General features: G+C 36.6%; 1 protein-coding gene across 2 annotated transcripts in view; it reads left to right on the top strand.

Moving 5' to 3' along the window:
- Positions 1-14272, top strand: part of LOC124961655 (aldo-keto reductase family 1 member C3-like) — a 30241-nt gene extending 15969 nt beyond the window's left edge. The window contains exons 2-9 of one of the 2 annotated variants that reach the window (XM_047520513.1): positions 1809-1976; positions 2768-2884; positions 3739-3816; positions 4334-4456; positions 7026-7135; positions 7617-7782; positions 12914-12996; positions 14182-14272. In XM_047520513.1, coding sequence (XP_047376469.1) covers positions 1809-1976; positions 2768-2884; positions 3739-3816; positions 4334-4456; positions 7026-7135; positions 7617-7782; positions 12914-12996; positions 14182-14224 — 888 coding nt within the window. In that variant the 3' untranslated portion in view covers positions 14225-14272. The remainder of the gene's footprint in view (positions 1-1808; positions 1977-2767; positions 2885-3738; positions 3817-4333; positions 4457-7025; positions 7136-7616; positions 7783-12913; positions 12997-14181) is intronic. The other variant, XM_047520514.1, reaches the window with a different exon arrangement.
- Positions 14273-14473: the final 201 nt, after the last annotated feature.

Here is a 14473-nt window from a genome sequence, read left to right as displayed (position 1 = left end):
TACTGCTTTAAAAACTTGTATATCTGGAAAATATGAACACATTTAATACACAAAGAATGACAATTCCACAACTACCTTGACACTTTTATATTACCAAATTTAGTTTTAAAGAAAAATTTAGACTCTGTAACATAGTACAACACTGTAACAGTTATTTAACCATAATTGCGTAAACCTCAATTTTTAAGACTAATTGTTCTAAAGAATAAAACTTAACAGACATAATGTTAAGAGTAATCTCTGGAAGGTGAGGGGACATCTATTGGTTCTTGGGCATATAAAGCCCTTTCCTGGAGTGTCTCATGAGGGGTTGATTTTAAATGCCTCCCTCTTGCAGCTTAAAGAGAACACAGTGAGCACATGTAAGCACAGGAATAGTAATGGGTAGACTCTAGATAGACTAGTGAAGGCCAACTATGCGAACGTAGGGAGCCTGGGCATTTTCATAGTAATCATCCCAGGTCTTTCTTTTAATCCTTCAATCTGAATTCCTAATGTCTGACCAGTGAAGGAAGGGGAGCATCCAGGAGGAAGTAGAGGTGCAGGGGAGTGTTGTGTGACCCATAAGGAGGCACAGGTAATTGGTGCTTTCCCTCAGTGCCATCCATCAACCAATCACCCTAGATACCCCTTAGGGCAGTTTGGAGGGGGAGTCCAGAGAAGGAACCTTTGGAATTCACCTAAGAGTAACCCGGGCCAGAGAACCCTGTAGTTGTTCCAACCCTTCTTCTGCCTCCATGAATCCTGGGTAGATCAGGACCAGGGACATTGTGTACTGATAGCAATTACATTCCGGGCTTAGACAGAAAAGTAGGAAATGGCTTTGGCAGAGTCCAACATGCCTGGAATGTACAGAGCAGGTCATTGGGAACTGCCTGGGCTGGGAAACCTCTCACCCGAGTCTTGAAGAATGGCGGCTGCGCTAACTGCACTTAAGTAGTCAATGGGTACCCATTTTGCCCTCCAGAAAGAAAGAGACAGAAAGATGCACCTCACACAGACATAGGGTGCGTGGAGAGAAACTTACCTCAGTGTAGGTCTTGATGGGACCTCCAAATCTGATATCGCCATTTACTGGTGATGAGTTCTGCTCCCTCTAATGTTGAAGTTTGAACACTAGAGAAGAACGCCAAGGCAAGCCTATTAAGCGGGTTTTATTTTATAGTAGTTAATAAGACACACTTCTCCCGAAGGGTAGAAGAGGACCATGGATGATGTTCTAGAATCCCAAGAGGTGAGCGCACCCTACATCTTTTATAGGCTAAGGTCTCTTTTGTTCTCCAGTTCTCTCCCCCCTTATCTCTCCTTCCTGCCTATGTAACTAGGCCTTGCTTTGCAGGTGAGATGTAAAAAGTGAGAAGTGGATGGGGCAGGGGGAGGGTCAAAGTGATTGAAGCAGGTAAGGGCCCAGGGGGCATTAATTAGCATCTCCTTGCCTGTATTCCCTGACAAGGGCAGGTAAATTTGGTAATCAATGGCCTAGGATATCCTTGACATTCCATTCTCCCAGTGCAGTCTCCATCTTCCAGAGTCAGATGACTTTCATGGCCTCCATTTCCTCGATCTGACCTGATCCCCCATTTGTACACTAACTGCCTGTCCCCAATTCTGACTTCGCTGCCTCACCTGGATTACCAAGGAATGGAGTCAACCAATGGATTAAAATCTCTGAATCCCTGACCCCTCAAATAAACTTTTTTTCTCCTAAAATTGTTCCAGTCGAATCCTTAAGTCACAGCAGCAAAATAGCTGACGAAATCACTCTAATAAAATGATTCTCCAAGTACTTCCTTTGATTGTTCCTCTAGGTTCCTAATAGTAAGACAACAGAGGCCACTGAAATAGCCATAGAAGCTGGGTACCACCATATTGATTGTGCTTATGTATACCAAGTAGAAGAGGAAGTAGGACTGGCCATTAGAAGAAAGATTATAGATGGCACAGTGAAGAGAGAAGATATATTCTATACTTCAAAGGTATTGTGTATATAGTGTAAACATTACTACAATGTGATATGAAGAGGTCAAAATTTCTAGGTTGTCATTTGTGTGATTATTGGTACATTATTTATTCACATATAATATCCAGTATCAAAAAGCAAAAGATTATGAGTTGCTACTCACAGTCTACAAATTTATAACTTTAAAGATCTTTACTTTTCTGATTCTTCAATTAGCACTATGATTTAATATTGCTTATGAAATCAGATAGATTTATGACAAGATTATGATTTCATTATCCCCTGGGTAACATTCTAAAATTTCTAGTTATTCTGAATAGGAATGTATACATTTGTCATTATCAGAGATCAAGTTAGGACAGTTCTATGGGTAGTAAACAAGATGTAGCTAAAATGTCTTTATTTGTGTCTGTCATATATTAAAATATTCAAAATGTGTATCCCTTCAGTTCTGTAAGTAAAAAAAAAATAGTTATTCTTGTCTTGTGAAATTAATAGATGAGTCAGACTTTGAAATCTTTATGAAACACAATTCAGAGAGCCAATATTTTTATTTGATAGAAATTATGTATTTGAGTAATTTCTTCCATAGTTCAATTGTTTGACTCATAATAACCAAAAAATATAAGCCAGTTCACATGAATAGGCCAGATGAATGGAAACCAAACACCAGAACAGAATACCTTCCCTGTTATCAGCAGTGGTCAAGCAGTAGAGAAATAAATATCTCAATATGAAGTTAAATGAATACTCCAAATATTGATAATATATTAATTCAGTACAATTTTCTTTCTTTAACCTCTGTAGTTATGGTCCACTTTTCATCGACCAGAACTGGTCCAATCTTGTTTGGAAAGATCACTGCGAAAACTTCATTTTGACTATGTTGACCTCTACCTTATTCACCTCCCTATATCAATGAAGGTAGGCAATTTTCATCACCAAACCTAATTAATTTCTACCATCAGCATGGATGCAACCAGTATGGGTGGTTGAATTAGGCTTCTATTATAAATTCATATAAACAATTTGTATGAATTATAGATAGAAAGTACAAGTTATGGCTAGATTTATGATTACAAGTAATCTTCAGAAATGTCTGTGTGCATTCATCTGTTACATCTGCATTACTATAGGTTTGCATGATTTTTGCTCTAGCCTTTTCCACTGTTGTAAATATGATTCGCAGGAATTATAGTTTCATTGTCATTAATATTTGGTAGGGTCACTTCATCTTCCAGCATCAAATCAAACTTGAACACAAACTTGTTTGACCCTCTTTGGTATACATACATATTCCTAGACCCACATATGTCCAGGTATATAAGAAACACTGTATTGTGCATGTCATCAATGAAATCCATTATTATTGGAGATCAAGTCCATGCATCCAAAGACCCTTCCAGTGAAAGAGAGGCATTTCCCTGGGGAAATATATAGGGACAGGAAAAGTAACTTAAGCCAAATAAGAAGACCCCATTAGAAGACCTTAGAATATTTTATTTAATTACACACACACACACACACACACACACACACACACACACATATAATCAAATATAGAGATAAATTGATGTAAGAAAATACAGGAAGCTAAGCATCTAAAGGTGTTCTTTACATCTCCATATGTAAACATTTTGGAAATAGATGAATATAAAGAGATGCTACCCTTATTTTATGGAGGTTTGGTGTTCCATTCCCTAGATATACCTAGTAGTATTACTGTGCAGGGACATTTTAATTGGGAAAAATTACTGTTTTGATCACTTCTATTCCAGCCAGGGGAAGAGTTTTATCCCAAAGATGAAAATGGAAATATTATATATGACTCAGTAGATCTCTGTGTCGTGTGGGAGGTGAGTGTCTAAAAGGGCAACCCCATATGAAGCCCAGAGGTCTACAGTTAGGTCATGTCTATTCCTGAAATTTGGGGTCTAGAAATTTTGTTTCAAAGAGGATTATTGATAGTGTGGTTGGGAGGCAATATTAAAATGTAAGATAGAAAGATGGAGGGTGGGGATATAGCTCAGTTGGTAGAGTGCTTGCCTCACAAGCACAAGGCCCTGGGTTCAATCCTCAGCACCACTTAAAAAAAAAAATAGAAAAGAAGAAATGATGACAATGAGGTCATGCAACTTCTGCTACATCTTGCAGTAATTCCCTAAAGAGGAATTCCCTAAAGAGGACACAGGAATTATTTTTCTGGCTCTCAATACCTTACACTATTGTCTTTACTATTTTTCTCTTCTTAACCATCAATTCAGTCACCATTGTGGTCATTTCTTGGCAGTGTTCCTCTTAACAGTTCTCTCTTACAATTATATTGACACAGTCGACTGTACAAATGACACTTCACAACCCCTTCCTCCCAAGGCCATGGAGAAGTGTAAGGATGCAGGATTAGCCAAGTCCATCGGGGTGTCCAACTTTAACCGCAGGCAACTGGAGATGATCCTGAATAAACCAGGCCTCAGGTATAAGCCTGTGTGCAACCAGGTGAGAACCCTGAGCCTCATTGCCAAATCTCATTTGCTTGTTTCTGCACCACAGCCAGATGTTCATTTGTCCGGTTCCCTAGTTCATTTGCCTTTGTAGAACAGAAAAGTTAGAAATTAGTGTCACTGTCTTGGAGGGTGTGGAGGACTCTGAACTGTATGCTGGATAAATTCTTAGTGAAAATGTGGGGTAGATCTTAGTGTTCAGTTTATGGAGGAATCTGCTGATGTAAAGGTGATCAAGAAGGAGAGTGGTTGTTCATCAGACTCCAGGGGTAAGGTGAACGTGTCCTTGAGCAATGAAGGCTGAACAGAGACTGGATGGGTGAATGTGCTGTGGAGGGGGAGGGAATTTTGTGTAGGAGAGAAGGTCAGTACACCAGAATGGGTAGTGAGCAAGAAAAGAGTGAAAAGAGCAGATCAGTGGTCTGGGTACATATGGAGTTTGGGTGCCTGAGCACCTGTTATCTCTTATTTCAAATCCACAAATCCACAGCTGCAGGAAAATATAGCAGAGATTATGAAAGCTAAAAGACTGAGACAAAGTTTCTTGTTTATGATGATGCTGATTGTGGATGAAATCCACATTCAGGAACATTTAATATATAACATTTGACTGTATGACTGAACTCCTCTTACGTGTTTTTCTTCCATGCTTTCAGATATCAAATCAACTGTGTGATCACATCTATTCTGTGCATGGTTCTTTGCTCTAACTTAATTTTTCACAACTTGCAGACATGGAGTAATGGTCTTTGGTTGGCAAGCAAAGCTTATAAAATCCATGAATTTCTTATATGTTGAGAGATTCCTATAAGTTTCAAATATAAATGTTGAAAGTTGAAAATAATTTTAGTATGTTGTGATGTTATTTTTCAAACATATAGAAATATTGAGAGCATGATGCAGGACATTTATATTTTCTACCCTGTATCTATAATTATACACTTTGGGGTTCACTGCACAATGCTGATTTATGTGGGTATATCTGCATACTTACATGTAATATTTTGCTATATTATGTAAATTAAATTGTAGACAAGTATATTTGTCATGGGGTACAACTTAAGAACAGAACCAACATCACTGAGAAGTCCAAATTTGAGAGTCCTTATTAGCTGACTATCTCACACAATGCCCAAAAATGGCTTTGGGAGAACAGTCCTGAGTGTAGGGTTACAGGGATTTTTATACCATAAAAAAAGCACATGACTTTTGCTATGATTCAAATCTACAAATTATTATCATGAGATCTAAAATCATAAACAGAAGTGGAAATGGGTCAAAAAGACCTTAGTCGGGTACAAGTTAAAGAATGGTTACTAACATCTTGACAATCATTCTCAGACAAGGTACATTGTCCAAGAGAAACAGGAACCAAAAAGAGAACAATTTTATATTATATAAGAATTGCCATTATATGTGGCCAAGCATGCTGTGCTAAGCAACTGTGGATGGGGACTGAGGCGCCATATTCCCATGGGAGGAGCATTTCCTACATGACTTGGATTCTCAGGGTAAAAGAGAGTCTGTTTGGTCATTGCCCAGCTAGCCTGGCCCATAACATATTCATTTTTAGAGAACTCAGAGAATATCTTAGGAATGAAGATGATCTCTCACATACCACATTTCCATTACTACATCTGAAGCAAGTCATAAGTCTCTCACATCATCTAAATTCAGTCTGGATTCAGATTTCCCACTGCTTTTCTGTAATATCTTTTGTAGTTATTCCCCTTTTCTAGGAACTGACTTTTATTTACACGTTTTTTTAAGGACACGTTTCTTAAGCTCTTTTCACACAGAATGTTCACCCCATGCTTTTCTACATAATATTGAACCAGGATGTTTTCCAAACTCCCTTTTTATTTCACTTCACTCATTTTTACACTCCCATTTTCTGTTAGGAGCTAGACTTGGATTTCTTATTATGTATCAAGGGCCTGCCAGAGTAGTCCTCAGTCATTGGGTTTTGCATCACAGTTGATAAATTTCAGACATGTTGCTCAGAAGAGCAGACATTGGTTTATACGAAAGGAGAAGAAAAGGGGAAAAAAAGTTAAAATTTTCAAGGGAGAGAGTGAATCCTATAAGGGAGGAGAGGCAGGGCATGCCCATCTCTGACTTCCAGTTTTATAGGGAATCTTGGGGAAGATTTCAGAGTCTACCCAATTTCGCCTCTTGACAGTTGACAGACAGTAGAATTGCATCAGATTTCCAAGTCCCGATTTTGTATGTTCTTGCCCTGCAAAGGGGAAATTTTAAAGCATGGGTTACTTTGGCCCACTCTGACTTGTTCTAATTGGAATTTGTTCTTAGAAATTATGTTTAGGGGAATTATTCTAAGCTTCCTGAGTTCTGGAATTGGGTTTTATTGGTTTTGATGAACAAATTTGCCCAAATGTCATCTGCAGAATATCTTCCAAATATCTTTCAAACTTGTCTTTTTGAGACATTGATGAAATTCTTGGTTTCTGGCACAATTAGAAGTCCAGGTTTCCTTTTTTTAAATTCAGCTTTTTTTTCTTTGACATTTTGTTTTCATATTAACATTATCTTGTTCACTATAGGTAGAATGTCATGTTTATCACAACCAGAGGAAACTGCTGGACTTCTGCAAATCAAAAGACATTGTTCTGGTTGCTTTTGGTGCCCTTGGAACTCAACGAGAAAAACGCTGGTAATGAGAACATAGGGAGTTTATCTAACATGCCATTGTAAATGAACTATTTATAGTACTCTAAGTCTCAGATTTCTTAAGATCACTTTTGACCGACTCTGGGAGAAGGGATAATTTACATTTTGGAGAAGATTCTTTAAGACAGTGCTGCTGCTGATCCAGCATTACTGCATTTGAGGATTCCTCTTTAAAGTGGTCCACACAGACATGAGTCTGCTTTGTGAATGGGTGAAGTGGTTCTTCCTGTAATCCCAGTGACTCCAGAGGCAGTGGCCAGAAGATTGAAAACTTGAAGCCAGCCTCAGAAACCTAGTGAGACTCTGTCAAAATAAAAACAAAAAGTACTAGGCATTTGGCTCTGTGGTAGAAAACCTTTAGATTCAACCTCTACAAACCCCCAACCACCCAAAAGAGAGAAACAAATGAAAGCCTTTTAACTAACTTGGCCTCAGAACTTCAGCATTTCTGTATTTCCTTGCAGGGTTGACCCCAGCTCTCCAGTTCTCTTAGATGATCCAGTTCTTGGTACCTTGGCAAAAAAGCACAAGCGATCCCCAGCCCTGATTGCCCTCCGCTACCAACTGCAGCGAGGGGTTGTGGTTCTGGCCCAGAGTTTAAAGGAGAGTGAAATAAAGGAGAACATTCAGGTACAGAGGTGGGTTGTGGGCATTCTGATTCTTACACAGAATTCTTCACATTTATGTGCCAACTCAATATCCCCAGCACACCCTTTTCATGTAGGATTTTAGGTGATTTCAGAAGTGCGTTCTCTTACTCTACAGTGGGACATGCAGTGTCATTGGCTAGAATTAGAATTAGATAAATCACAGAGATTTGGTTTTCAGCATTGTTAGTCATGTATTGTATAACCCTGTGCAAGTACAAATGTGTAATCTTAAAAATTTCTGAAACGAGAATTTGCATTGGGTGTTTTTTATTCTATAAATTATGATTTTATTTTACATTTCCCCAAGTCCCCAATATATTTTAGTATTCACGTATTTATACATATTGAGTTTTTTCACTTGTCAACTGCCAGTTTATGAATTACCCATTTAAATGGGTCAATTATCTTTTCACTTACATGTAGGAAAACTTTGTTGAGCCACTACTTACAGCAGTTGCAAAACAAACCACCCCATGATATTGAGGTTAGTGCAAAGAACATTTGTTTATCTCATATTCTAAGGTTTGACTATATGCCTTGGCTTGGCCAGAACTCAGTGAATGTCTTCCAGCCGCACTGACTTCTCATGTACCTGTAATGAACTCTCCTGTGCATCTGCAGAGCAATGTAGTCCCTCTGCTTCAGTCCTGCTTGCTCTGTTGTCTGGGGTGTTGAACTCCTCTCCACTGAACTTCACATCCATCAACTGATGACCCAGGCTTCACCTCATCACATAGCACTGTCCCCAGGCAGTGAATGGATCCTTGCAGAGGTTTCTCATGCCTAGACTCAGAATGAGCACATCAGTGCTTCTGCCAAGTTCTACTAGATAATTCACATTATAGACTGGGCAATACTCTGGAGGTAGAGAAATAGAAACAAGATCTTAGTGAAAGAACCTGCAAATGCACATAGGAAGGATTTTGAGGACTGGGAGATGTGAATTATCGGAGGGAGCAGTTTTGCAAACAATTAACCACATTTATGAATTTTTAATATCATTTTTCAGATGCAGATGGTATTTGTTGAAGTATGTTCCCTCACATTTTATTTGTGCTTTCGTTCTCCTTTTGGTATACTTTCATGAACAAAGTTTCTTTATTTATTGTTGTCTTCATGCCTTTACTTTGTGGTTGATGAATGTCGTGTTTTCTTACATTGGGAACTCAGCAATATTTTGTTACATTACTTTACAAAAGTGTTATGCTCTTTGATTCAAAACTTAATTCAACTGGTTTTTCAACATTATGTAAAATAAGGATCCATATACTTACACATTTAAAAGTCATACCACCATGACTTTTAAATGACTAGCTGAACTTCCTAGCAACAGAAATTATATTTCTTGATAGTTTTTTGTCATCAGTTATCTTATTTACTCTTTCCCATTGTCTTAATTGTGGTGGAAAATCAGTCTTTCTTTCCAATGTTGCAAATTTTTTCCTTAGTCTTTACTCATTTAAAAATACCTTGGCTATCTAGATTGAGCTATTATAAAGAATTTAAAATCAAATTATCTTTCCAAAGATTCCTTGTTTGCTTGATATTTCACTAGAACTCTCAATAAATTTGAAAATAAACTACCTTTTGAAATATTAAATAATCTATTCCATAATTGTGATATGAGTCTCCAATATTTAGCTAGACTTTAAAAATGTTGCAGTAAACCTATTATAAAGGATTTCTATTTAATCAATTCAGAAGCTTAATCTTGCTGGATATAGTATTGTTGGCTGGAATGCATTTTTTTTCACAGATTGATATATATTATTCCATGACCTCTTGATTTTGATGATCTGGATTGAGAAATCAGCTGAGATCTGCATCAGTTTTCATCTAATTGTGACCTGTTGTTTTTCTCTGTAAGCCTTTAAAATTCTATATTCTATCCCTATTGTGTATGTTGGGTATTTTCAAATAATTTGCCTTGGTGTGGGTTTGTTGTAATTTTTTTATATTTCAGTTCCTATAAACCTCCTGCATCTGAGATTCCATTTCATTCTTTAGGTTTGGGAAACTTTCTGATATTATTTCATTGAAAATATAATGTATTACTTTCGTTTGTATGTCTGAGTCTTCATCTGTCCCTATAAATCTTAAATTTGGTTATTTCATGTTATTCTATATTATTTGGAAGTTCTGATCCTGTTTTCTTGCCATCTTTTCTCAATGGCAAACTTTATTTTCAATATTACACATTTTGTATTCAGTGTTCCAAGTGGTATAGTCTGTTGGTGATCCTATCATTTGAATTTTTAATTTGTTTTTCGATTCCTTCACTCTGAGGATTTCTACTTGATTTCTTTCCCCCCAGAATCCCTATCTCTTTGTTGAAGTGATCTTCCACTTCTTGTGTTTTCTCTCTGATTTTACTCCTTATATCATTCTTTACCTCACAAATTAATTTGACTTTCTACATTCTAATCCCTTCACTGACATTTCTTCCACTACAGTGTTGATGGATGAAGTATCTTTGTTTGCTTGGGGCAATTTGTCCATTGTTTTTCTATGTTGTCTTTGTGTCTACACTTCTAACAATATGGATCTGAGGCAGTAGAGCTTCTACCTCTGGACTTGTCCCTGAAGGTTTCTAGTACCTGGCCATTTTGGGGAAAAAAAATAATAACCACATTCAATACAAACAAAATACAGCATTAAACCATATAATTCCAATTAGGATGTCTAAGGTGTTGTCACAATAAAGAGAAATAATGTGAAGTTATATAAAAATAGTAAGTTTGCAAAAGGGATTACAGTTTTGAAAGGTGAATAAGGAGAGAACAGGGGTGATATGGTATGTGATAATTATGAGCAGGAGAGAAGATAGAAGTATAAAATTAAAGGAAGAGTGACCAAGAGAACAATAGAGATTGGCTGTTAGCACTAGAAAAGAGAGAAAGAGAATCAAGGGAAACAGATAAGAAGTGAAAGAAAAGTGTGTGTGTGGGGGTTGTGTTTATTATATATAATAAAATTTTAAAAAATTAAAATAGAAGTAGAAATAAAAGAATAGAAAACAAATTTGAAATATGCTAATCATATATCCTAGTCTTAAAATGAAACTGATCCATGAAGAATAGCTAATTTCGAAAATGTTAGAAGTGAGAAAAACTATGTATAAGTGTCCATGACCATTAAGGGCACAATTAAGCTGAGAAAAGTAAAAAAGTGTGGAAAAAAAAGAACTCAATGTAAAGTTAAAGAATTCTTTCTGTTGGAGTTAAAAGGATTCTCAGTCTCACTTCTCAGAATTGTTAGGTGGGGTGTCTGGAGTATGAGGCTTGCTCCACCCTTAAGGTAGGGTTGTTAGAATGAGGTAATCTCATAGGTGGGAATTTTGGGGGTGGGGTTTAGGCTTAGGTAGGCTCCAGATTCTTTGATGGATGGCAGTTGGTCAAGAGATATTAAATCAGTGCACCTCCAGGGTCCAGTAATTTCTGGTCCATGATGGAAGACTGTTCCCCATGAATATCCCCTGGGTTCCACTATGTAGTGGAGGAGCCAGTTCATAGTCTACTAGGTCACCTGGGGACCACATGTTTTCTGGTCATGAGTTCAGTCTCTAGACTCAGTCTTTCTTGGCTCCACCCTTTCTGATTCCAACAAGGCATTTCTTTTCCAGCCTATTCTGCAAGCAGCTGGATTGGAGGGGAGGGGGACAGAGGGTTTGGTTTCCACAACCAATTGTTCCCTGTGTAAACCTCTCTCCACCTTTGATTTTGTCCTGAACACTTGGTCGTACTCCTTGCAATGCAGTGTGGTATTTCCAGGCCTGTATTTCATACCAAACTTGGCTTTTCCAGGAATTGGCTCTCCCAGCTGTCACCACCCTCCCCTGCACCACTGTAACTAAATGGTTCCTTCTTCTTTCCTCCACAGGATGCTGAGATTATTTTTCCCCAAATAAGGATATTGTGCAGTGCACCTTTCAGTTTAGTTGGGCAGTGTCTTTGATATCTAAACTCTAAACTCCCCTTACCCAGACATGCCTCAGTGATCCTAAAAATGGGGGTTCCTTTAATAACCTTATCCCTCTGTGCTTACAGAGGGACCTCTTGGCTGGTGCTTTCAGCTGACCATGGCAACAACTGTGTCACTGAGAATTTCTTCCTTATTTTATTATATCCAACCTTCTGTGTCTCACATCTGCTTTGAGTGTCTATATTAAATTCCAATAAAGTACCCCCTTTTTAATTTTGTCATTCACTCACCATTCTGAGAAGCTACCTATCTGCTTTCTTGGTTTTATACCATGAAGCAGTCAGGAAAATGACATTCTCTATTCAGTCATCTTGAAACCACGCTGTAGTAAACTTCTCTATGGAGGAATTTGTATATATTGTTAGTTTTATTCATTGAGTAGTGATGATTTTGATAATCTTTACATAAATTACCCCATTTCGTTTTAAAATTTTTTAAATGAAAGAAAAGTTCAGAATATCATGCAATGAATGCCATTTTTCTAACTCATCAATTGTTAAATTATCAACATTTTACTCTCACCATTTTTTAAGAAAAGGACTAAGGATTTAATTATCTATTCACTTCAGTATGTGAGCAATTCATAAGAATTGTTCCCATGTTTTAAATGTCTTAAGTTTAGACAGGGATATTCTATTTGAGCCAGCTCCTTTGTGATTTGAAAAGGATGTTATTAGTACTTTAACAATTCCTGACTTAAAAATGTTGGAAAAAAAATTATTGTTGAATTTTTAAATGTTCATTGATGGGATATAGAATTCAAACTGTATCCTTGGAAATTATTCAATTATCATACATATATCAAAATGTTGCCTCTAGATTTTTCTGGGTCTTTTAAGTACATGTCACTGTAATCTTGGAATAACATTAAATTATATTGATACAGATTCTTTTAGAGATCCCTTATTGTCTGTAAGTGTTGCACTTCAATACATTAGATGTCAAATGTAATTTATTTTTAATTTTCACCTGATATTCGTTGACCATGTGAATGTTTTGCTTGATGTCTTTAGTAGTTTTGGAAACTTGTCAAATATTTTAAATGTTTCTACAAAAATCTGATTTCATTATTTTTTAAGATTGGGAATATGGAGTCTAAATATGCTAAAAATTTTCTAATTCTGTGATAGGTTTTTGATTTCCAGTTGACTGATGAAGATATGATAGAACTAGATGGCTTGAACAGAAATTTTCGATATCTTCTCATCAAGTCGTAAGTAACATTGGTAGATATGTGTCTTCCTTTGTTTTAGATTCCAGTCTATCTACTTTTCAGTGCAGTTTTGATAAGAACTCAGACACTGAATTTGTCTATCAGAAGATTTCCACTGAGGTTGTTCAGAGAACCCTTGGTTTTGCGTTTGAATTGTAGACATCTCAATGCAGAGGATAAAGTCGTTTTTGAAGAGAGAGATTCAAAAGCAAGGGAAGAATATGCAGAAAAACACTGTTTTTGAGGAAAGTTTACATTCATCAAAAAACCTTACTCTTTTTTGATGCTTTATGATTAAAGAGGCCTAGAGTGGGCATAATATTATTATAAGAGAGGATAATAAGGAATAGATGTCCCTTCTGCCTGTGGGAATGTTAGTTCATAATAAAGATAAATGTGATGATGTGTGAAAGAAAGACAATCCATAATTACATGTGTTTAAAAATTGACAGGTATTTTGTTATCATTATTAATATTTTTGTTAAATAGATAAAAATATAGGATGAAGTAGGAACATAATGTAAAGAGACAGTAGCAAGCAATTGGCAATTCTTGCTACCTTTTAAATACTTCAAGAAGTAATGATTTTTCCACTGTATTGCTTATAAAATATGGAGATATAAATATTATGTGGAGAGGTCCTTGGATTTGGGAGTTGATCTTACAAACTACATTCTTTCCATATCTGAATCTAGCACCATGTAATGAGTGATGGGCAGTGAGCAAATAGTTAATGAAGTAGTGAAATTGCTAGCAAAATACTGCACATCTAAAATATTTTTGTGTTGGTCAATATCTGAATTTATCCTTATACTAAGCATGGCATAAATGGATGTGTCTTTCCACACAAAAATAAGTAAATAAATGCAGTGTGATCTGTTTCTGCTTTGAGAATAAGAAAATAAGGAAGGATTTCTTTGCTTTGGTAGATTGAATGATAGAGCTAAATAGAAAGAATTCTTGTCTCTCTGAGTTTGTTCTGTTCTGTTCTCTTCAAGTTAATTGAATTTGAATAATTTACTTATAACTAAAGAAATTTCCTTTAATGCTATGTTCCTGAAAGTACAAATGCCAGATTCTACAACCACTCAGGGAATATAATGGAACTTCCTAGGGACATCACTTCTTTACCCCTGAAGAAATGTAGTCACTGAATCTGTTACATTGTTTTCTTTCTCATTTTAGTATGGTTAACCATCCAAATTATCCTTTTGCTGATGAATATTAACATGGACACCTTTGTCATAATGTCTACTAGTATCCCTCACATGGACAATGATGCAGCTAATTGGAAACATCATCTGTGTTAATCCATTTTCTCAGCATCTCACATTCTGCTATAACAAGTTCACCAATTCAGTGAAGAATGCATTATGTTTTCATCAAATTTTAAAAACAAAATAAAGTTGTTTTCCTCAAGCATCTTACATTGCACCGTCTCTGTTACATTTACGTTTTGTTTCATTTGACTCATTAT

Source organism: Sciurus carolinensis, chromosome 12 (genome assembly GCF_902686445.1).
Source record: "Sciurus carolinensis chromosome 12, mSciCar1.2, whole genome shotgun sequence".
Taxonomy (NCBI): domain Eukaryota; kingdom Metazoa; phylum Chordata; class Mammalia; order Rodentia; family Sciuridae; genus Sciurus; species Sciurus carolinensis.
Note: the sequence above shows the minus strand (reverse complement) of the source record. Positions and strands in the feature narration are given on the sequence as shown.